This window comes from Amphiura filiformis, chromosome 8 (genome assembly GCF_039555335.1).
Source record: "Amphiura filiformis chromosome 8, Afil_fr2py, whole genome shotgun sequence".
Taxonomy (NCBI): Eukaryota; Metazoa; Echinodermata; class Ophiuroidea; order Amphilepidida; family Amphiuridae; genus Amphiura; species Amphiura filiformis.
The window spans coordinates 24,309,877-24,336,280 of record NC_092635.1 but is presented as its reverse complement, the minus strand read 5'-3'; the positions used below and the strand labels follow the sequence as shown (position 1 = coordinate 24,336,280).

Here is a 26,404-nt window from a genome sequence, read left to right as displayed (position 1 = left end):
TGCATGTACTATTTTTATTTTTAATAATCTAACTATATACCTTTGTTCCAGCTATCTACTGAAGAAAGCAATACTTTTCACCTTTGCACTTTTGTTATCAACCAATGAGAGTAGTTATTACTTTTGTACACTGCTATCTACTGAAGATAGCATAGAACTCCCTGTACCATTGCTACTGCTATTTACTGAAGAAAGTATATTTTACAATGGCTATCTGCTAAGGATAGTTTTAAAGACACCTTTTTACCATTGCTATCTACTGAAGAAAGCAAGAACTTTTAATATACATTTTCAACATCATTATCTAATAGAGAACATATAGAACATATGCTAACTACTAAAGAAAGCACTTAGTACAAAGATTTCTTTTACCGATTTTCTCCTGTGCTATCTATTAAAGATAGTGAATATAATTTAGAGTAAAATTTCTTTCATTTCCAAATTACAAGACATTCAAATGATTGAAAATGCATGTGAATTATATGAAAAAGACATCTCAATAAAATTGTTTGGTGACTGAAACATTATCAAGAGTATTCACTAATTTGATGATACCAATCTGCAGTTGAACTTTCATGATGTGGTGCAACTCAAGTCCAATTTTCAACCAAATATATTTCAATTATTCAAGCAAAATGTTAATGTTATAAAAGAAAAAGAGTATTTATGTTGCAATGGAAACATTGCTTATGATAATCATCACTCACAACAACCATAAATTCTCTATGTAAAAAAGAGTGTCTTAAACAAATCAGCCAAATGGGTCAGGAGCCATAGCAGAGAAATAAATCACAAAAGAGAAAGAAGCAGTGGTAAATGACACATGCCCATTAATGCTCATTGTATTTTGTAACCCTACTAAACTGCTTACAATTTTGAGAACAGAGTATATAGTTAGGACAAATCACACTCGTTTTCTCTAGTAGGTGACTTACGGGTAGACGAGGTATTGTTGGTCGAAGCAACCTAAAAATCGATTTCCATTATCTAGATCAATATATTACTGAAAATTAACACCTTGATGTTTTGCAAAAGTTCATTCTACAAATCGTATACTTTGCAAACTTGCTTAATTTATTGTTGTTAATGAGTTATGTACGTTTTACAAAAGTGTTGTTGTTTCAGCCCTCTTTACAACGTAACTCAAGAACCACAGCACCTATAAAAGTACATCTGTGATATTTTAATTCTTCTACATGCTCGCTATGAATTGAGCAATTCAGTTTTTGCCAAAGCTCACTACCATTCGTAAGATGCTGTGAACTACCAAATCACAACAGTTTAAAATAATTAATAACCTTAAAGGAAGTGTACATGCCACAACCAATTTCATGAAAATAGGTTAACATTTGCTAGGTTACTGTCACTATTAGTACTACTACTAGTTCAAAGAAATGTGATCAAATTCAATATTAGCACCAGATTGCTCATCTCTATGAATGTCTGACAGCTCTTAAGGTTATACACAATTTTGCCATTTTCAGAAGCAAAATGGGATGCACGTAGCCCCCTTTAAACTTATCTATTTCTGGAAATAAATATCGGAGAGAGAAAACGCAAAACTACGTCTAAAAGCTGAAAGTGTAAGGGTCATTATTATGCTTGAATTTTCCACTTGGCTCAAAATGAAATGTACTTTTCAAACATTTCAAATTTTTTCAATATCCGAGCATCAAGATTTTTGGGAACACGCCATAATTTCTCATTGGAAGTGGCGATTTTGTTGGGAACTTCGACGCACATTACAAACAAGTCAATAAAAGAATGTGCATATTCATTCTTGATATTGGTTGTCTCGATTTTTATGTAAGCTTAAAATGTTGGCCGAATTTGAAGTAAAATGGCCTCCACTTGTATGTCGTTTTGTAACCAGTAATAATAATTCCGTGCAAGATTTCATAGACAAAATTCTGACCTACATTATTTCTATAAACCCTCTTCTGCATGCAGGTGCTATTTAAATTTTCATTTCGATAGCAGAAAATTGAGATATTTGCTATTTTTCCGACTCGCTGCTGCCAAATTGTCTAGTTTCGCGATAAAAAGATACAGCGAAATCAATTTTTTTTTCGAACCATTTCACTTCGTTTCGGCTTTTGCTTTGAAGTACAAACTTCAAAATTGATATAGTGATTCTATATTTCGAGCTGCGTCATACTGTGTTTTCTTACCTCTGATTGTCGCTGCTCAAGGCCAAAATTGGAAATTTTTTGGACAGAAGTGACACTCTCATTTCTTTTTAAAACACATGTTTACGTCATTTACATTATTCTGACGGGCTGTATTTGCCAAGTGGTGTTGCCGAGGGCAAGTGGTGTTGCCGAGTTTGGATTTTAAAATATTTAGGTATTTTCTAGCTTAAAATCCAGCGCCAAAAAACAATGCTGCGCTTGCAACAGGTAGATATTTAGAAATCCATTTAAGGTATGGGTATGGGTATGGAAATTGGGGATCCCAAAAATTGGCATATGCCTATATATAGGCTATATGCAAAGGGATGGGGCATTTTGGCAGGCCAAGGGGAGGGGGCCACAAAAATTTGGCAGTCCAGGGGGTGCGGACAAGCGATTTTCGGCTGGCGAGACGGGAGGCAAGCGATTTTTAGCGAGTCGCTTGGAAATTTTGGCTTATAATTAGTAGGCTAATACCGGTACTGATTGCACAGCCTTGCGAGAAAGCAATTTGTTGGCAAGCAGGGGCCGGGGGAGGAATAAAATTAAATTTTGGCAGGTCGAAAGGAAGAATGACTTTACCTAGCACACATTAAAGGGGCATTTCGTGATCCACAGCCTCATACAACCCCATAGGCCTCGTCCTTTCTCACAAGTTAAGATTTTTATACCAGTCATCCCGCTCTGGCCACATGTTTAGGCATTTTCACATGAGATCAATTCATTAAGCAATGGAAAATATTGCCAAATTTGAATTTCGTTTTAAAAGCCTACTCCCCATTAAAAAACCCACTAATTTTGGGGGATTAAAAAAGTTCTGTAAAATGAAACAAAAGGCTGCCTCAATCCTAATTATTCATTTAATAGGCCAGGCCTTCATTTCTGAAAATATCGGGAGCTCAGTTAGTCACTCTCCTATGTGTAGGCCTACTGAGCAGCTTGACAAGGAGCTCAATTATATAATATCAATATTAAACCATAGGATTTTCAAGAAGTGAGCAGCTCAATAAATGCCATTAGTAAAATTATTGGGCCTACGATTTTTATATTTTATTTGACTGTGATCCGTTTTCTATAGGCTATATACATGCCTACACTGTATATAGGCCTACCTTTAAAATTTATAAAATTGGCGGAATTGAACAAGCTCTAAATTTCTCATACGTCCAGCATAACCAAGGGCAACGGGGGCCCCTAGCTATGGCCATACCCGTGAGTGGCGGAACCAGAATTTTTTCGGGCATGGGGCCCGGGAAGTGAATTTGAGACGGGGCACTTATTGCACTTGAAATTGCCGCAAAAGTGGAAAATTACATAATTGTGGGGATTTTGCCTAAAAACTGGATGAGAAAGAAAAAATATTGGGGAAATACTGCCCCCAGCGGCGCCACTGCATAGCCTATCCATCCATGATGCTAGAATGACGGAAGTTCTGGCGCTGAAATTCAATTTCAATATCACGAGTTTTTATCAGGGATTTTACCAAGGGAAGGCGATAGTGTAGGATTTTGCTGATATACCAGGCAACACGAGAAAGGTGTGGCTAAATAAGGGAGTGTTCATTATAAATATTTTCCATTATCATACTTTTGACGCTGAGAGCATAATTATTTGAAGCGTACATCGTGTCAGTCACATGGTCACATTATTTTCTGTTGAAAGAGAAACGCACATGTCTCTGATTAGCTCGGGGATTAGCTACTGCTGGCTGCGTGCTGGTCTGTTGTTGTCGAGTGGAAATGGGAAATTTATGAATGAACTTCCGCAACTTTGCAACACGCATCACGCCGCGGCGTAGCTGGGATTTTTTCCAGGAGGGGCAAGACTGTAGGCCCTATGGGGAGGGGCCCAAATATCCACCAAATTTCCCACTGGGGGCGGGGGGCTCAAATAGACAATTTTTGCCAGGCTTATCATAATCGTATATGGTAGGCCTATTGAGCTGTATTGCATATCGTTTGGATTCCCCATCTCTCTGCCCCTCCTCTCACCCTCTCCTCTCTTTTTTTTCCTCTTTCTCCCCCCCCCCCCTTTCCCTCTTTTTTTTCCTTGCACTAGGGGGCGGGGGCCCAAATAGGCAATTTTTGCAATTGCCCCCCCCCCCCGGCAGCTACGCTACTGTCATCACGGTAGACATACGCGGTAGGCCTACAAGCAGGGCTGTCAACTCTCACGCATTGGCCGTGAGTCTCACGCGATTGGGTCACTTTCTCACGGTCTCACGCCAAGGTAGTATAATCTCACGCCTCGGTAGTAAATCTCACGCAAAAAGCTGGAAAATGAGTAAAATCTCACGCATCGTCCTGAATAATTTGTTGCTCCTACCGTCGTCCCCCCCCTTTTCACATTCCCGAGCGCCGTGGCTCAAATATTAATGGTTCAAAATGAACATTGAGTCGGCAAATCCTGCACGCCTAGCTCTTTATACAGACAAATATAGTAGGCCTATCAAAATGTTGTATTTTTATATTTTCTGGTGGACTCATGGAGAATATCATGTCATGTAGGTCCCGGCGCTGGGTGGGGGGGGGGGGGGGGGGGGTCTCAAGGCATTTTGGTAGGCCTACCCATGCTTGATTCCGGGAGGTTTTTTTTGCAGGCCCGACCATTTTTTTAATAAAAACACCTCGGCGGGTCTCTTCAAAACATTTGTACCATTGAGGATCAAAGTCATCCAAATTTGGCCTAATTTGGCGCTTTTTAAGGGCACTTTTGCCAAAATGCGCCCAAAAGTTGGTCTTCGCTGTAAACCCACCCATCATAGTCGTTGAAAAGGTAGGCCTACCCCAAAACTGTGGCACATCCACGAACCCGAGGGAGAGACCTCCGGGGTAAAAACACACCTCTAGCGGGACCAGATTTATAATTTAAAATAGGCCTACATTTTGGAAGCCAGTCATCACGACAAAACGGGCCATGGCAGTGTTAATGGTATTAACACTTTTATTTTAGGCTTAAATAACGAGTGTAGGCCTATAAATTACAAATTTGCACACACCCGGGGGAACCTTCTCAAGCTGGTTTGGGTAAGGATGTGAGGCTGTGACTCCGAAAAACTACGGTACGATTTTAAACCAAATTTGAAGAAAACAGACCCAAAATTGTATCAACTTTTGGACTGAAAGTTTTCGCAAATATTTACTTTTTCGAGAAACTTATTGAAAATACCCTTCTTGAACCTAATTTTCATGACACTGAGGGTCAATAAAATCATGGCTAAAAATACAACAGAGTCTAAACTAAATGGCTGAAAATGCACCCCAAATCTGCCGCACATCCCCACGACACATTTCACCTTATAGATTTTGAAAATTGTCGCAATAAAAAAGGCCCGAACTTATCCCAAATTATCCCCGAAAAATATTTTTTGCAGGTGAGGTTGGAGTCTTATTATTTTTATTCTCAGAGAGGATATGGGTTGATATTTTAGCAGGGTACAATTTGTCTTGTTTTTTGACGTTGAAGTTCCAGATTCTTTTTTTTATATGTTATTATTCATTTATTTATTTATACCCCGGGATTTATACCCTGTACGTGGGGAAAAGTACACACGGCAGCTACAGAGAAACCACGAAAAACTCCTGTAAAGTGCATGAAAATGCCCCGAAAATGTGCCAACCGAAACACCCGAACAGGAAGATAAAATAAAAAAACAAAACCAAAAACCCAGGAAATTTCCCGAAATCAGTTCCAAATTCTTTGTCCCCACTAAAATATATGAACACTCCCTTATGAAGTCTGCCCTCTTCCGGCTATTCTGGTAGTAGGCGTTGACAATTACCTTCATATTTTTGAAGCATGTTTGAACCCGATTTGTTCTCTATTCACATTTTTAACGTTGCAAGTAACATTTCAAGACCTCTATTTGTGACAGGTATTTATTACCTTGCTAGAGATGTGCCTAAAGTTGAAATTCAATATTTCGGATCGCAAAGATCGAGAGATATAAAGTTGTTGAATATCAGTTTAACACCATGGATCATATGGGCGTCTTATATGAACGATTACGATAACTAGGCAAAAATGGCTGGGATACAGGTTGTGTAAATACTACATGAATATTCATGAACTATACAGATTCCATTCTTCTCTAATAATAAAGATGTCAATCACTCTCCCAGACGACAGTTGCTTGGCGCTTGTAAACAAATCGAATAATAGTGCTTGATAACAGCTAAAAAAATAGGCTAAAAACACATTTTCACACAATTTTTTCCGGTTTTTTTTATTTCATATGATAAGTAGACATATTTTCTTACGTATAAGGTAATAATATATTTTTTCTGGAGGTAAAGCCCTTCAACACTTTGTTTAACCTTAATAAATTCACTGCCACAATTCTTGAGGAATATATGAAGAGTTTCATCACAAAATGCGATATATCTATTTTTACCAATTTGAGATAATGTATGCAAATTAAGCTGCTAAAATATAGGGAAAATATAAGCAAATATGTGATACTTTGACCATATCTCAAAAAGCATACTTTAGAGTTTAATAAATTAAGTGTCATTTTAAAGGCACCATTTTAAACTGTATGATGGATGGTGATCGTAACTCAAAAATGTCAGAAATGGCTTTTTATAGTGTTTTGCAATGAAACTCTTCATACTTAGGCCATCTATTGGATGAAAAAAATGTATGTTGTGTCTGTCTTTATTTTTATAATTATAATAATTTGTGATGATGATTTTAATTGTGTTACTGGTAGCATCTTATACTAATTATAGCCATGTCTTTTACAAGATGAATCAAGAAACTGTTAGTAAATAATTATTTAAACTTTTACTGTATTTTAATAAAATTGACATTTATAGAATTATGAATTTGTTTTTAAATTTGTGCAAATTGCACACTCTATCTTTCTCTCTTTCACTTTACAGAAAGAAAATAGAGGCCCTTTTAACATGTTTAAAACCTAGGCACAAGCCATCGATCATAACACATATAGATCAATCCAATTCTCATACATAAAATGAAATTTTTATGTCAAAATTCTTCAAATGAAAAAACAAATGACAGATGGCAAAATATCCTAGCTGTCATTTTAGATATTCTAAAACTAATGATGATGGCAGAAAATTGAAGAGAGGGAAACCAAATTTCCTGGAGTTGAATTTGAAATAAAGTAATTGCAAAAGTCACTTAATATAACATCAATCAAATGTGATTAGTATTGCTCAAATGGTAGTGATGAGTGTTCTAGTAGAAAATGCTTTTACAAATCCATTTACATTAACACAGTTTCAATATAACCTCAGACTACTTAAGTTATCAAGTTTTATCTGAAGTGTGACTCTGATTTTATCAGGATCAGAGGTGTATATAGCATAAGTTGTCTGACATGGGGGCAATGAGCAGGATTGAGGTGCTGCAGCTATTTGTTACCAATTTTCAATGCATTTTCTGTCTTTATATTTTTGACTTAGGCCTATATTTTGGGTCAAAATGCAATTTCTGGGAAGACATGAAATAATGATTTTGTTTGTTTTTAGAAAATTACCTTAAACTTTGAATTTTTTGTCCCCAAAGGAAATACCAATTTTGATCATAACACAAATTTCTAATTTACATATCTTCAGACATCGTGTGATCATTTTAAATTGAAACAATAAACATCATTATGTCTACATAGCCTTGATATTAGAGAATTGTCTGTCTGCATCTCTAATGAGAGTCCATTATGTAGGATATTGTATAAATGGTTATTTTTGCGTTCATATATTTTAGTGATTTCCAACACAGAAGACTTTTGTATGTGTTGATTTTTTCATGAATTCATACCTTACCAAAGTTATCATATGACAAAATTTCATAGTCGTGCGTTGTTAAATTTGCGATATAACCTCTATTTGTGAAATTAGCGAAAATAACAGCATTGTGAAAATTACCCCTTACAAAGTAATTGGTTGAGAATACAATGCCATGTACAGATGTAATTGTAGCATGTTTGTAATTACTATGGTAACCTAATCAGGGAAGAAAAGCAAGTCCATATCTGCATCAGGATTTGTTTCAAGTAAAAGTGGTCACAAGGTATAATGATTTACAGATATGAATCAAAAGCCATTTTTTACAACCATGTGTACAATATACTTATTAATATTCGTTTTTTGCATGATTCATGTGGGTTTAGGTGAAAGACTAGCTTTCATTGGCTTTGTATCATGTGCAAAATATCAAGCTTTTCCATGTTACTTTTTATGGTATACTAAAGGCGTCAGAATTCTCCAACAAAATGAGTAAATTGTTTGGTACGGGTTTAGATATAAAGCTTAATTACTAACAAATGTTAGAATGTATAGCAGTTTTGTACCACTTTCATTAGGCCTATTGTAATTTTTGTAAAGACAATTCTATGATAGATGATGAGACATATGGAATTAATATCTATGTGGAAAGCGGAAACAGGTGCCAAAATGATATAAAAATCAACTCTATTAAATATGAAAGAGGAATGTATCCAGAGGGGAAAATGTGTTGGTTAAATTGAAACCCTCATATCTACAAGCATAAAACATGTATCATTTACAAACACCAGATATGCTATAGATTTGCCATAGATAGTCATTGAGATTCTGACCTTTTATGTCCAAAACGTAGGCCTATCTAAAGACATCACAAAATAAGTAGATAGGCATTCTTGACTGAAATTCATAATAAGTTATAGTATTACGATATGTGACACGATCTGGTCCATGGAGCAAATTTGATATTGAGATAGAGGCAAAAATATGGAGTAAAACACAATTTAAATATATAGGAAAATAGACATCACAAAACTTCACAACTTTAGAACTAAGATGAATGCTAGACGTTTGGTGTTTACAATATATGATAGCCTAATGTTTGTACTTCCAAAGTGGTCAAGCTTTCGTCAGGTGTCTCTGACTTCATCAATCTGACAAAAGCTTGACCACTCACACTGGGACTGGCTGCACCGGTACAGTGATAATGGATATAGAAATACTATAACTTACTACTTAAAATATCACCATTTGGTCAAGCAATGTGTTATTGTGCCTTTTTATGTGATGTAGGTGCTCACAGCCCAGATCAACAACTATCAAAGAATTATGACAGGTATTTACACATCTCCTCATGTGACTATACACTTTTAACACACTATGTCACTCAAAATTGAACATGACATTGATTTTTAGCCTGGTGATGTCACAAACTACCACCCAATAATGACTAGTGATGTCATATGTAACCCAATATTAGATTTGACAGCCTCCCAATAAAACTACTTCTAAGTCAAAAACAATTACATTGTACCAGTGTGTTTCAAAAATTGCTAGTAAGGGGACTTTTCCCGGGGACTTTTCATCCATTTAGAACAGTCCCCAGAAGGTTAGTTCAAAATCTGGTTGTACAATGACCTGTTATACACTAGATCCACTAGAGAGTAGCAATAGAATCAATGTCTGAAGGGACATTATGAGCTACAACTATAGCTAAGATGATCTCACTTCCAATTGCAAAGTTCAATTACATACAATCATAGCTTAAAATGTGACCTTCAGTTCAGGAGTATGAGTTTTTGTACCCAACATATTCAAAGGTCGTTTGATGTGTGTGCAAGATGAGGTTACAGAACTGTTCTTACAGATTGGCTTGTTTGAGATCATCATGTAACAAGTGGAAACTAACAGGTGGTGTATGACGTGCAGTCCCTAAATTCAGTAAATTTTCATCACAACCGTGTAATTGAATGGGATTATTTTGAAATTTTAAAACGCTTGAAATATCACAAACAAATAGGCCTATGTTGATAAATAATATAAATACAAGCTAAAACCGTTGGGGGTCGATAATGAACCCCACAAAACGAACCGAGTATATGGAAAATGCCATACGGTCGGGCGGTTTCACGAGTTGCCGGCTCGATCATGTCATCCGCCGCCTGGAAACTAAGATCTAGGCCCTACATTTCACACACATATAAAATTCATATTGTAATTCTTCAAAGATTTGCCTCTAGAACTAATGAACAAATACCTGACATGTGGGTCACTCCATATGAAATCAAGGAGGCGCCCACCTGACCCCCTCAGATTTGCTTTATATTTTAGTCATATGTTGTACCTGTAAAAATATTAAAAACCTGCAAATTTGAGGTCTGTAGCTCTTACGGATTTTCTATGGCAGCCATTTAAAGTTGGAGTAGGGGGCCTAAATTTGGACCCAAAAGTTGCCCTTTAAATACATTTCATCTTTGGGAGTCTGTGCCTTCTTTATAAAAAGAAAGAGAGGTCTAAAACTTTGTATACACACTAACTGCATGCCCAATTTGTCAAAAAATAAAAAATATAAAACTTCTGTAATTGCGCGTTGTGTCACCGGGTCATTCAATATGCAAGAAAAAATGTAATGTTTTGTAAACTGGCAAGTTTAGCCCCCTAAATTCACATTTTTGTCAGATTAATTATTTTTTGCTATCACCGATGCTATATATAGGATAAATACAATGCATATCCAAAAAATTGAGGTCACAACTCATTTACATTTGGAACAGCGCCCTCACAAAGATGAAATTTATTGCAAATTCAACATTTTCAGGGGGGCCAAAGTCGATGTGGTCCACCTTCAAAATTTATAAAACATCACTTTTATATAACTACTAGTCTTAAATTACAACCTTGTTAAGTCCCAGTAATTGTATAGGTTGACTTCATATAAAATGACAAGCCCAAAGTTGACCATTTTTTTATGATGGCATGTAGTGCAAATGTGCCGAATTCGGAAGGCTTGAAAGTCAAATTAGCCACAATATTAAAAATAAATGATTAGATGAGTAGTTATTGGCCCTATTTACTTTAATTTCCATTTCATTTTCAATATACAGAGTTTCTATGGTAGCTATTTAAAGTTGGAGTAGGGGAATCTAAATTTGGACCCAAAAGTTGCCCTTTGAATAAATTTCATCTTTGGGAGCCCGTACCTTCCTAATAAAAAGAGAGAAAGGTCTGAAACCTTGTATACACACAAATTGCATGCCCAATTTGTCAACAAGTAAACAAAATAAATGTCTGTAATTGCGTTTTGTGTCACGGGGTCATTAAATATGCAAAAAAAATGTAATGTTTTGTATACTGGCAAGTTTAGCCCCCCTAAATTTAAATTTTTTGTCGGATTAATTGTTTTTTGTTGTCACTGATGCGATATATAGGACAAATACAATGCATATCCAAAACATTGAGGTGAACATTTATTTACATTTCCAACAGCGCCCTCGGGAAGATGAAAATTAATGCAAATTCACCATTTTCAGGGGGCCCAAAGTCGATGTCAAAATGGCCACAATATTGAAAATGAATGACTAGATGCGTAGTTATTGGCCCTATTTACTTTTATTTCCATTTTATTTTCAATATTGGGGCCAATTTGACTTTTAAGCCTTCCAAATTCGGCACATTTGCAGTACATGCAATCATAAGAAAATGGTCAACTTTGGGCTTGTCGTTTTATATGAAGTCAACCTATACAATTACTGGGACTTTTACTGTAATTTAAGACTAGTAGTTATATAAAAGTGATGTTTTATAAATTTTGAAGGTGGACCACATCGACTTTGGGCCCCCTGAAAATGTTGAATTTGCAATAAATTTCATCTTAGTGAGGGCGCTGTTCGAAATGTAAATGAGTTGTGACCTCAATTTTTTGGATATGCATTGTATTGATCCTATATATAGCATCAGTGATAACAAAAAATAATTAGTCTGACACAAAATGTGAATTTAGGGGGCTAAACTTGCCAGTTTACAAAACCTTAAATTTTTTCTTGCATATTTAATGACCCCGTGACACAACGCACAATTACAGAAATGTTTTATTTTTTATTTTTTGACAAATTGGGCATGCAGTTAGTGTGTATACAAAGTTTCAGACCTCTCTCTCATTTTATAAAGAAGGCACAGACTCCCAAAGATGAAACTTATTTAAAGGGCAACTTTTGGGTCCAAATTTAGGCCCCCCTACTCCAACTTTAAATGGCTGCCACAGAAAATGCATAAGAGCTACAGACCTCAAATTTGCAGGTTTTTAATATTTTACAGGTACAACATATGACTAAAATATAAAGCAAATCTGAAGGGGTCAGGTGGGACGCCTCCTTGATTTCATATGAAGTGACCCATGTCTGTACTCACTTGAAAGCATTTTGCCCAAACAATTTATAATCTGGGTATAAAAATTAATTGTGTATGAAAAAAAATGGGCAAATTCAAAATTCTGGGTGCAGATTTTTTTCTCAAGAGTTAACAAAATTGACCGAGACACTGCATTGCATCACATCATGGAGTAACATAAGTAATAATGTAACATAATAGAAGTACATGTACACTGAGTGGAGTAGAGTGTAAGAGATCATGCAACACATATGACAGTTCAGAAAATGAGATTTATATAGTGTCCATACAATCAGTGTTGCCATACAATTTTCAGACCTATTTCAATGCAATCAAGGAAACATCCTCCAAATGTTTCTCTTAACCACTGGATTCTATGATACAGGGAAGAGTCAAAAGTCACCATGTCATAGTAAAAAAGGGTTTCCCTCAACACTGAAAACGAAACTTGGGGTGACTAACTAAGGAAAAGTTAGTTAAAACAATGTCAAGTACGACTAACCTGTAACTAATACGGCTGGACTGGACTAAACTATATGTTAGTAGGTCAGGATACACTAGGGACTTAACTATCAAAATACTAGTTCAACCTTGACCTACTAATATAATAAATTAGTTCAACTAGACCTACTAGAGCTTACTAGGGACTCTACTAATATATTGGGGTGTTCTACTAATGGGCTCTACTATCAAAAACGATGTCAAGTACGACTATTCTTTTTAATAGGGCATTCTGTACTAATGTTTGACTAGTTCAACTAATTGAACAATAGCCTGGGGAACTAGCCCAATTCTAGCCCGGTAGAAGTGGTCGACTATATGGAAACTTACGCTTTTATTGACCTTTTTCCCAACCTTGTATTTTTTAATAACTTACAAACATTTTTAGCATGGTTAGAATTTGAAAAACAGATTTGGCCCGCTTTTTTGAGCCCTGTTTTCTACTACACACGGCATGATGAAGGTTTCCACGCAATTCGGCAGCCATGGCAGCCTCAACCATGCATGCACAAACCCACGGTCCATGATCATGACATTTGTGTTCCGATTTACAATCTCATTTCAAATTCTAACGGTTTGTAAGTTATTCAAAAACAAGCTTGGGAAAAATGTCAATAAAACATACCTTTCCATTTCTTCGACCATTTCTAACGGGCTAGAATCGGGGCTAAAATGTCCATCTCAAGACGCTAGATGTGCTATGTCTACAGCTGCATGTGTGAAATGTCGTCTATAAGCTAGTAGAGACTATAGCTCTACTAGCTTAATTTGTCATAAGAGTCATGTCATGTGATCAAAAGGGCGGTAAATTCAACTTTAGTACAACCCTTGGTACGGTCCACAACCATGATTCGTTCTACCAATTCAGTAAAGCCAGAAAAGTTAGTTGGACCAACTTTTGCGGTGCAACTAATTTTCACTTATTAGTAAAGTACCATAATTTGGCATAGTTCGGCATGTCCGTACTAACAATTTCCCTCACTGCATGCTGTACTAGCCAAGCATACTAGATGGACGTTTAGTCCGACATTAAAAACTAGTTTACCAGGGGAAACTAGTGGTACTAAACAAAGCTTAGTTCAGCTTACATAATACGAGTTTTTGTTTTCAGTGAACTATTAGTGTCTATAAGATCAGAAATGGTAAATAATTACTGTACAAATCTTCTAAAATCACCCAATTTGACTACCTGCTTGTGATTTTAGCAAACGCTGTAGGCAATATAATCCGTGTAATTCATTACAGAAAGGAAAAGTCAAAGGAATATTTTCTTTCAGGATAAAATGAGGTGTATTTGAGTCATCTATATCTGTCAATGACCTGGGCTGCTAAAACTACTTTTCTGTAACAAGTTAATGTATTTAACCATTTTACCCAAATAAAGAGACATGCTATTTTTTCTGCTTTGTTTTACTTTCTACTGAAGATAATATCTCCATTCAGACAAAAAGTCAAAATGAAACCCTCCAATATTGTAATCACCTTAATTTTATCACAGGACTAGAATATTTTCTAGTTAAAAAAAACAACCACTTAGGATTTGCTAAAAGTAAAGAATGGACATGCTCATCTTCTACTGTCTACTGAAGATAGCACAAAGTGCATTTGGTGTCTATACTAGTAGTATGATTGTAAAAACAAATAAAAAGAGAAACATTTTACACCTTTTGCTATCTACTGATGATAGCACATTGTGCAAAGTGTTTCCACGTAACTTGATATCTACTGAGACTATTATTGCAAAAAAGCAAAATAACTAGAATTTCATGGTTCCCAGCTTACGCTGTTGCTTCATTCATGTTGATGCATTTTGTTGTACCAAATTTGTAAAAGAAATTGTTGGAAAAAATGTGACAAATATTGAAAAAAAAAACATTATTTGAGGTACGTACACATGGATATTGTAAAACAGTATGCTTTATGGTGGAGGTATAAAAAGCAATTTGTCTACATTTTAATATCTACTGAAGATAGCACATTGTGCAAAAATCACTTTCACCGTTACTATTTGTGAAGTTGAAGAAAAATGCTGTATTTCAATATCAGTAAAAAACAACCCTCTGTGTTTTAATATAACACCCTGTTACCATGTCAACCGTGCCAATTAAACAGTCAGTCTTTCAATCAATGAATTATGTTAACACACAGGAATAATTAAGCTGGTAAGATATACTTAACAGATCCACTTTACAAAATACCACAATGTCAAATCAATTGAGACATTGATTTAGTGAATTAGTAATTAAAATAGCTCGCTCACATGTACTTCTAGACCCTGAATAAAAGTAGAACCTTATTTTATAAGCACTTTAATTTTTTGAAGATTTTACAAATCAATAAATTTGCATGAAATTTTAGTTCTAAAAATGCTTCAAAATTAAATTATAATTAATTTGATATTTCTGTGTAAGTTATTAGAGCAGATAATAAGAAATGGTGTTTTTAATCAGTGGAAATTTTTATAGTCGAGAAAAAATAATCAAAGTAAAAATGGAATGATTTTGCAGTAATTAGCCTGATGCAATAATGTAATGGGTTATTAAGTCAGGCAGGTTCCTAATTAATAAAGCAAATTGGGACAAATAAAGCAAACACTTGAAATATTCATTAGGCTTTACAGTTTATTAGGGCTGGTATGGTTTTAGTGTAAGCACTGCACTGTAGGTGAGATTATGTAATATCTTGTTAAAAAGCAATAAGAAATTATGCATGTCTGCTAAGAATTTATTGAGCTTCCCTCAATTTTTTCATTGTCACATCAAAAAGATGATGCGAGATAATGTGCTTGTATACAAATTAAGTTTATTATTCAATCTATAAGCACATAAACAATTGTAATTGTTAAAACATATAAACGATAGGTTTAATCCTGATTTTTCTTCATCTTTAGCCATCAGCTACAACACACTATGAGCAACGCACAAATGAAGACTATTTTCTGAAATAATTTTGTTCCTCCATAACTACCGGTACTGTTTATGGTCACTATTAAACAACCAATATTATTTACAAGGTGAAATGCAGGTAATTGTTGTCTGAAATGGTAAATACTATTTAAACTACATTTGTATACGCCAAAAATGGCAGGGGGGGGGGGCATTTTAAAAAGGTTATTACAAAATGACCCAAACAGGTTAAAATGAAGTTTAAATGTTGGACTAAGCAAGTGTGGAAAGCACTCTTCAGTTACACACATCTACAAGTTAACTTTGCTCATGTGACATCTTTAAAGTAATTTGTCATTCAAGCCATAATGCTGTTTGAAATTGAGCATGGCAGCAAGTGTTGTCTTATGAGGTTATGGCATGAGAGAAGGATGTTATGCATCATGCTACGGCAACGCACTTGATTTCAACCATAGCCTACTCATGAAAGTATAATGTCCACATTAGTGACACACCCCTACAAATATTCATACTTACAAAGAAAAGATGAAACAAGGTGTTTTGGGGATAAGGGTCTCAGGATATGAGCAAGCAATGGGCTTGACAAGTTACAGAGTTGCATGGTTAACAATACCAAAATGGTACTTTTTCTGTTTACGTTTAAGTATTGGGTATTTTGTCAACATAGTTGCATTTTGAGTCCAAAAGGGGTGTAAAAGCTGTCTTCTTGTAATTAAACTGAATTTCTTTCTAGTAAGTATACATGGTATTTTTTCATTCAGAAGTATTATCATGAGTTCACTTAGCACACATTTAGGTATTTAACCCATGTGATTTGTAAAACGTGCTGACATTTCACCTTATCAAATGATCAGGCACTTTCATTCTCTGAATAGTTCGCTTTAATTTATACCCCAAGAAGTACTGATGTTTAGTCTGAAACTTATGGAAGCCTGTATGCATAATAAATATATGGGCCATTGTAATACAAAGAATACTGATGACTTTTAGCAATAATTGGGGCGATAATGTTGGTGACATTTGTGTTTAACCTACAAATCCTGGGCACCCAGCTCATCTCGTAAAAGAATAAGAGAGTTGGATGTTCTATAGAAAAACATTGCCATTTCTTTTTCCTAATTATCGCTTATTGCAATGACTTATTAGCAAGTCATCTATTAATGCTGTTCTTAAAGCTAATGTCAAGGGTAAAACTAACAGGTTTTTAACTAAAATACATCCACTTTCTCATAAGCAGAAAAACATTAAAAGTGTGGCGCCAGAAGCTATTATAAATTCAAAGCAATTCATCAGGCATAATTAAAACCACCTCATATACATTGAAATTACTGTCAGAGAATGTGCATATATGTTTCAGATATCAGCTCAAGCTTATGTGTATATTAAAATATAAAAATTCATTCAAGACTTTTATTAATCAAGTTTACTATCATTATCAAGTTATCAATATTGTATCTACATTCTTGTGGGTAGCACATTTGTCTAGCTTTGAGAGTTATCATATTAAGTCACCACCTTGCTTACATCTCTATATTGTTCCAAAAATGTTTCTCACACATCCAAGAATGCCTTCATTTTGTTAAATGTTCAAATGTTTATTTGTTTTTATGTTTGTAAATAAGCTTGTTTACTTGTTTGTTTTAGCACTACTTCAACAACAATATCTGGATCTTGTACATCAATCTATAATCTCCTACAAAGTTAAAATGATGTTTAAAAGTTTTAACAACTAAACAGTATATTAAATCATTTAGGCCCCCTCCCCTATATAAAAAAAAAATAAACAGGATGTTTAAAATTCTTACACTATACCTTCACTGCATATCTAAACTGATGGTTGTTCAGTTCACCATCAACCAGTGTGCTTTTAGAGCAGGATAAGGGGAGACACATTCATCAACACCCAGATTTGAGATACAAGATTTACCAATGCTGAGATGTATTCTTTCACTTGAAACTGATCAAATACAACTTTTTAATATTTCCTTAAATTTCTTCTTGGCTTAAAAATCATTATTTTATTTTAAGATCTTTTGGGGAAAAAATGTATATCGTCAATACGAACGATCAAAATATTTTTAATCCATTTTTAATTACCATACTTGAGGTCTTTTTGATAAAAGGCATTCAAAATATCCATAGTCTTAAGTTCATTGGCTGTTAGACAAGAAGTAAAATTAACAGTTTGTGTATAACCTTACTTCAAAGGTTGTCAGGAAGTATTTATTCACACTAATTATTACATCAATCAATTTATCTACTCATCCATCCATCCATCTTTCCAATTCCATTAGGTCTGTTTTGCTTGGACTTGAATTCATCATGTTTGTGCAAGAAAGGCTCATTTATATGACAATTTAATGGCTGCCCTGGGTAAAATGCTGCTATTCTTACATCACAAAAAATGGTTTTAGGATTTGCTCAAACACAACAGTATTAGCTACTTACATGGTTCCGCCATTATGCACTATGTGCGGGTAGAGCCTCGAACTGGCAGCATACATGAATGGGATTTGAACCAGTCCTATAACATTCTGTGTAAGGTTATACGTAATTCTTCCTTTCATGTGTGCTGCCAGTTCAAGGCTCTCCCCACACATAGTGCATAATGGCGGAACCATGCAAGTAGCTAATACTGTTGTGTTTGAGCAAATCCTAAAACCATTTTTTTGGGCAAATATTTTGGGCAAACATTTTTGCAAAATATTTTTTCAACCCCAAAATAACATTCTGTTTAGAATGTTTTGTATCAAGTTTTCAAAAATGTTTTAAAAACGTGTTATACCCTTTATATAACCCGACATTTAAACGTTTTCTGTAAAACATTTTGTGTTTGATGGGAACATAACAGAAAGTGGGTTAGGTGGGATTGGGGACAAAACTTTCACCAGGGATTCCAGTGCTTACTTTGTAGGTAGAGCTAAGAGAAGGGTTCTCACAATTAAAAGAACAAAAACTTACTTCAGTTTACAAAATACTAGCTAATATTTGGGCAAAATGTATGGGGGAAATGAAACAGGCTTCACCAGCTCAAATGTAATACCAGAGAGAAAACTGATGGGTGGTAAACATATCATACCAGATACAAAAATACCCAGTGACCCCTCCCCATTGAAATATCAGACAAGGTAGCCATTTACTTTTTTGCCATTGCATTTTTTTTGCAATTACTTTTCTTACTCTCCCAAGAAAATTATATAGACCACATTGAGTCAAATCAATACTAATTACAAAGAACCACCCGCTTGTTCTATTTACTTGGTCCATATTTTGCTGTGGTCAATTGACCTGTTTCATTATGACATGGTCAATTATGTACAATTTATTCATATGTCACACACAATTTCCATTAGCGTGACGTTTGACTTGAGCTTTCTTGTATCCAACGTGAAATTATTTATAAGGCAATGTCTACGCATGTATGTGGAATAATTATTTCATGAAGTACTATTGTTTTTGCTTAAGTTCAAATTGATAGCTTTGACAATTGTTTGCCTTTTCTTATCTTTCTTTTTTTGTTCAAAACTACAGCACCTAGGGTTTTGATTTTTGCAGGGTATGTTGGTTTAATAAAGTACAACATAATTGTGTGAAAAAGCAGAATTTTGAAAAATATTGAGGGCGTCCTCCTCAGCAAATGTTATAATTATGGCTTTCAGAGCCCTGACCTGCAGATGGTTCATGATTCAAGTTCCTTTTGCTACACAGAGACATGAAAGTGGCAAAAGCTATTTTAGGACTACATTACACAATTTGCCAAATCTTCGCTCACAGACTACCAATTTTATTGAAACAAAGGTTATGTATGTAGTAGCTTAAGAAATTATCTTGATAACAAAGTAAAGGCCAATACAATCAATAAGTGACATGTTTGCCCAACAATCTTTTCAAAATTTATAACTTTTTTGTTACAACCTTTATTCGCTGGCGTAGTGCACGTTAGAATATAACGGTTGCTAGGTCAACTGGCACACGCTTTCTTTGTTACGATCCACTGATCGAAATGATCACAACACAAAACCTATGGCATATCATAATTCGGATTAGGTGTATGAGCCTAGGCTTGAACCAGTAACCATTGGTTACTAACGTGCACTACATCAGCGAAAAGCTTTCCAAACATGTTTCTAAATTAATCATTGCAGTACCACCACATAATTTCTAGATTTTTAATTTAGGCAATCTAATTAATGCAAATTATCACAACTATACTGCTGATCTGACAGATCATCTTGACCAATTTGTTTAAACAAAGTAAATATGACATATTTTGTTAGGTGATGAGTCAGAGGAATAAGTATATACTTGTATTTAATTTGCATTGCCACAAAATAAGAAAGAAAAAACAAATAACCCCTTGAAGAACAATAGAAACAACACAACTACGAGTTGAATTATTTGAATTATTTATAAACTTGTGATAAGACAGATTTTACACTTTCTAAGATGATAGCCTGGAGCCTTAGAATTAGGTCAGGAGTATATGCATGAAATTTTCCTAAATCATTATAAAGTTTTTAAAAAAATGGAAAAATCTATAAAAAAAAAAGTTAATGCAATCCCAGGGAATTCTACAATATTTTCCACCCCAAAATTTTCAATGCCTTCATTATATATTATTTCATTCAAATAGAAGTAACTCTTCACATAAATGCATTTTTCATTCAAGTGGCTAATTAACTTTACTTGAGAAAACTCTTTGAATATTCATTTTTCTTGCAACAATTTTGGTCAATATAGCCACATTTTGAACCCAGTGAGTCACACACTCGAAAAGCCAAGTCTGAATATTGGATTTAGATTCAGTACATGCAAGAACTTATTTCATCAGGTTGTATAATTTGTATTCCATGACATTCACTGCAAGTTCAAGTACTGCAGACCCATATTGCACATTTGTTCTAGCATAACATAGCAGTGCTTCTGTTACATCCATTTCCTGATCTTCATTTCACTGTGGAAAGGTGGGCAGGCAACCATTGATTAAAGACAATGTGGCTCTTGCATACTCTAAAAACAAGCGTTGATATATTAACACTATTTGACCAATGCTTTTTTAACACCTAATCCTTTTATTAACACATTATTCTGTCAAAATTTGAACATTTTGTTAATGAACATCCATCTTCTATTCTTCTAGCATGTTCAAGTGTAAAATATTAACATGTTAATAAAGACATAGACAATCATCGCATGTTCACAGTTTAGAAGTGTTAAAATTATTAATATTTATACACCAGAACTCTTGTAAATAATGTTAAAAGTAGTATAAAATAGTGTGAAAGTGTAACATAAATGTTAAAATTGGTGTTAAAGTGTTTTAAACAATAATGTGTTAACAAAGTGATATTAAGAGGTCCATAATTCCTTTGAAAGTGTCTTTTTAAGTGTTTTAACAAAGTGTTACCTAGGTATTGGTAATATATTAACACCAGTTTTAGAGTGTGAGGTGTGTGTCGAAATTATTATAGAAAAAATAGGGAAAAGTATGAAAAAAAAATTCAGTTTTTTGGCTTTTATGCAGGAACCTCTAGACCAATACAGACCTGGGCTATTCCACTTGAAATCCACACTCCTTGTATGGACGGTCATGTCTTCCATAGGGGGTGTATGGATTTTAACTGGAATAGCCTGATTCCTCAACAGATTCTAAGATGCACACAGCCATTTATATATAAATCCAATAATTTTTAGAATATTATCAAAAGGTTGTTGAAATTTCTGTTACTTCAAGTTGATCACATACAAGTGTGTAACTGGGATGGAAAAAGTGACATAAAGTCAATTTCTTCTTTCCAATATAACAACCACAACTAGATTGAAACGCACTGAGGATGTCAAGCGACATATTAATCAGGATCACTGCCTCACCAAATTAACACCCTAAGTGCTTTAATAGGTCATTTTAAGGGACACTTGTTACTTTTACTAAAATGAAGTTTATATAAAAGTGCATGCAACAGTCATTTTAAGAAGATATAACTGTCAAACACTCAATTACTAGTGTCAACTGAACTTCATGCAAGTTCAACCATAACTATTACCTTTATGGTTGATCAACTTTCAATAATTTTCTTGCCAAGTCCATATGTTTTTTGTTGGATGAACAATAGAATCAAATGCTAAAAGATCAGATATAGACTTAAAAGTCATTTACAAAACAAATACTTTTATGAAACTAACACTAAAGGCAACATTTTACAAAAATATATAATTTTGTATACCGATCATCGATGTATGTGTATGGTTGAAATGCGTTCCTGGAAAATGCATGTATATAATATGGCAAAAAAAGATTCACTTATTATGTTCTGGATTTTACCTTCCTTAAGATTTTTACAGGGAGCCCTTCCCCAGCTACCTGTCCCATGACAACATCTCTTTCACCATGATCACAATGTATATCTATGGGGGTGTCTCATCTCAAGTTAAGAGTAACACCAGTTTGAGCAAGCACTGGCGATTTGTTGCTGCGCCAATGAAATGTGCACTGATGTCACTGCGACATCAGGGTGGAAAATGCTTTGTAAGTCTGTTTCAACGAAATGTAATGTGTACAAATTGACAAAGCCAGTGTAAATCTATTTAGATCAGCTTGACACTGAGTTTACTTTGAAACTTACTGATAAAAGCATACAGGTCTGTTTATGCGTTCTCCTCTTTTTCTACAAAAAAGGGCCCCATATCGACTAAACTGACAGGTGAAGACAAACTTCTAACAAAAATCTGGCATATTTACTCTTCAAGCTTTAATAATATGCATTAAATACAGATTTGTTGTCATTTCAGCAGATCTGCTGCATTAAATGCTCTCAAAGAGGAAACCTCTGAATATTTCATCAACTTTGTTGCAGGATTGATCAAGACAAGGAATATTTACTTTTCATACACTTGTGTTGCAGATCAGTTTATATAGATAGTATATTACGCATCACATTATCTAAAGGCCTGGTATTAGAAGAAGAGTTCATTACAAGAGTACTTCAGTTGGACGTTTCTAAGAGAGGTAATATACATCAGCAGTTTATACCGGTAAAATGTGAAGTATTTTATGTAAAATAGGGTTAACAAATATAGTACATCTCAAATTCAAAATAAGATAAGTTTTACTAAATAGATTGTATCATGACAACACACTCAGTCAGTGTCCAGTCAGCGTACATGACAATCATTCGCTGTTGCTTGCACATTTTTCATTAAGTTTGTGTCAGATTTGATAAGACCATGCAACCTGATGTTCTGTAAATCTGTAATCAAGTCAGCAATGTTTCGGCCATCATTTGAAGATTGCACAATGTGCGTACATAAGTTAAATTAAAAATATTGTAAAGAAAGGTCACTGCTTTAACCAAAGAAGTGTGGTCTGCAGAGTCTCATGGAAGGAAAAACAGTTTTAAAAAAATTATTATTACACCATCTGACCATGCTCCTAGCAAATTTCAGTTTCTGTGTGTAATGCTTAGTGTAACACTAAGATCAAAGAGCCAATATTCAATCAATTTCAGGCCTTTGCCAATATACGGGAGGTTTAATATTTTGATCCCCATCAATGGCAATCCAATATGGCAGATTTAGTGTTACCATGGTTACAGATCAGACTTTTTGGAATTAGCCAATTTGTGTAATTTAAATTTTCATTTTTTACTTTGTCTTTTTACTAAATAATAATTTAAGACATAATAATTATAAGGGCAAATGGAAAAACAATTACTTCGTTCATTATCAGCATCACATGCAAGATAGCAACCTTTTTCTTACTTTTGTTCATGTGTAACTGCAATCGTTACATATACCATCAACTTGTCGAATTTCACCAACTTTTCAGATTTATGTGTATCAAAACAAATATTATACCTAATATATGCACAAATAGTTTGGTGTTGTTTTTTGGTGTGTTTTTTTGTTGTTGTTGTTGTTGTTTTTTGCTACAATTCCAACAATTATGGCCAAACAGCTTCAAAATTGTCTCAACCTTACTTGTTTATCAAGGCTGGATATCCTTGTGCAAAGAGCTAAGAAATAACACAATACATGCCTTGAAGGCAACTACTTGCTGCATGTTGCTTCTAATTCAACTCAAACCTAATTTAGAAATCCAGTTGACAACATCTTAAAGCTTAAAGGTTGCCATGGCAGGACACTCATGGAAATATATTGACAAGTGAAACACACAGCTTCAAAATATTGCAATTTGGTGTAATTTGAGATGGTCAGCATAATGTTGAAGTTGTAAGAAGAAAATATTGGGGAAAATATCAGATTTCTGCTTATCTTGTCAATTGTTCCTATAAAATAGATAAAACAGGTGGGTGTATATGATATGTTGTGGTCAAATTTCATGCGTTGAGTAAAAAAGACCAATATTTAATGTCATATGGATAGTTCAAAACATTTCAAGAAAGACATTGGCCTATATATTTTTACACGATGAGCAAGTCTAGCTAAATACTGCCGCATCAGCTCCAATGGCCCTGGAACATATTTCTTATCTTTTCTTCCAGCACACTGTTTCTTCCCTATTCTTTTAGGAAATTCTGGTGTATATTGCCAGTACATGTATTAAGTAAATCTAGGTTACCATGTCTTTGAGGTCCATTCAAAACGATTGGCTGACTTTTATTTTTCCCTGGCTGAGGGATCTGATACTAGGGGCCTACTAGCTGATTTCAACCATCATCATGATCATAGCTATTATGTATTACATCCTGATATGTGCGGAAGATTTCACAAGTCGGAACCACAGACGGTCTTGATTCTCCTGACTGATCATGGTAGAGAAAAATGGGGAATTCACCTGCTTGGACATGCCATCCACTCCCCACATCTATACCAAACAATTTGTTTTTTAATGTTATTTTGTGTACCAAAATGGGAACTGTATATTGTGGTGTCACACTTCTTATAGTTCCAAACAGAAGTAAACATTTCTTTTTGAATTTGACCTTGTGGAGTCAAATTCTGTGAGAATCAGAAAATCAATTCTCGCCAAAATTCTTTTAAACTCTGTTTGCAAGTTTCTCCTAAAATCATGTTCATTCTGCATGTACTATGATGTAGTACACAGGTTACAGCAATCAGTCAATTCTCCCCGGATTTACACCATCAGAAAACTGTGTGAGAATCAATATTGGTTCATGTAAATGATGACAAAAATATTGATTCTCGTAAAGGATGACAAATTTGAACTATGATATAGACTTCCTTACCTTGTGCACCAGTGTATTGAATCTGCCATAATGTAAGTATAACCCAGACTAAACAGCTTTGTATAAGGTGGGCATATGTCCTGCTTCTTCTTACACACATATCTTCAAAAGCCATTTCTACTGTTCTGAGTCAGTCAACATAAGGAAGAACACATCAATCTGTGAAAAGAGAGAAGAAAATCAAATTTATTCATCTCATTTATATAAGTAACATGGAAGAAAACATTAATGTCAAAATGGAGATGAAACCAAAGATTTGAACAGAAGAGAATATATGTTATACATGTGTAATACTGTGGGAAATGTGACATATTGAATTGTCAAGTATAGAGACCAAAATAGTCTCAGGGCCCAGAAGCTGAAATAAATTGTTATCTGACATCTTTTAAAGCATGTGCATAATAATGCTTACCAGACAACAATGCAAAAATTCAGTTATACCAGCACTTGTTCATTTGTTTGTGTGCAGTTTTAATTGTAACAGATCGGTTGGTAGGGGTGTTCCTTTCTGTTGTGCCTACACTACAAGCAAAATGGCAGCGGAACACTAACAAACAAACAAACAAACAAACATGCACCATAGTATCCAAGGCAGATGACAAAACATGAGAGGTACACATTCTCTCCATGAGCAACCAATATACAAACATGGCAAAGTCTGCCTCCTCCGGTCTACTTCATCTGAAGAAAATGGAAATGATATGACATGAGCTATTATATAAAGTGATGCTTGCAGCCTAGATCACAGCCAAGATATCTAGAAAAGCTTAGCTAAAAATACAACTAATTTATATGCTTATTATGACATTCAAATATGATGATTGATTATTGTGTTTGCCAATATGAATTGTAAGATGACATTTCATAAGTTGAAGATTGATAGGATCCATTTGTAAGTTACAATCAAGAATTCATTATTGCCTCAAGTAAGTCACCTGTTCATTAATTGTTGGCTTGTTTGTTTGTTTGTTTGTTTGTTTGTTTGTTTATAGATTCTATTCAGAGTAATAAGCACTGTTAGAATTTTACATGTAAAATGACAATAATTACTAAAATTCTATCTAAATTGTTTCATTTCAACAGTATAGTAAATGAAAAATGAGCCGCTAAGCCCTATGTCATATCCTCAAGTCTGGCTTATAATATGTAGAAAACTTGCTAGTGGACCTTTTTTGAAACATGAACACAAAATGTTTGGTAAACAATGACAAAAACTTTGACATATTATCACTAAATCTATGCAAACCAATCACTACCACACCTTATCACCTTATATAATATAAACTGAAGAAATCAAAATTATTTTTCCTACTTGCCTGGTGTGACCATTTTAGCCTATTTTGAAACTGTATTTGAAGTTAAATATCCTGTTTGATACCTCTTGATCAAGCCGCAATAAGAACTATCTTTGTAGATAAATCAGTTCTTCATCAGTCCATTCACATCAATGAGTTACCATGGTTACCTTTCGGTGTCACAGAAAATGA

General features: G+C 34.6%; 1 protein-coding gene across 9 annotated transcripts in view; it reads right to left on the bottom strand.

Annotated features, from left to right (window-relative positions):
* Positions 1-26,404, bottom strand: part of LOC140158830 (protocadherin-15-like) — a 203,121-nt gene that overhangs the window by 151,069 nt on the left and 25,648 nt on the right. For all 9 annotated transcript variants that reach the window (XM_072182062.1, XM_072182066.1, XM_072182064.1 and 6 more), the window contains exon 2: positions 24,918-25,076. In XM_072182062.1, the coding sequence (XP_072038163.1) occupies positions 24,918-25,032 (115 nt within the window). In that variant the 5' untranslated portion in view covers positions 25,033-25,076. The remainder of the gene's footprint in view (positions 1-24,917; positions 25,077-26,404) is intronic.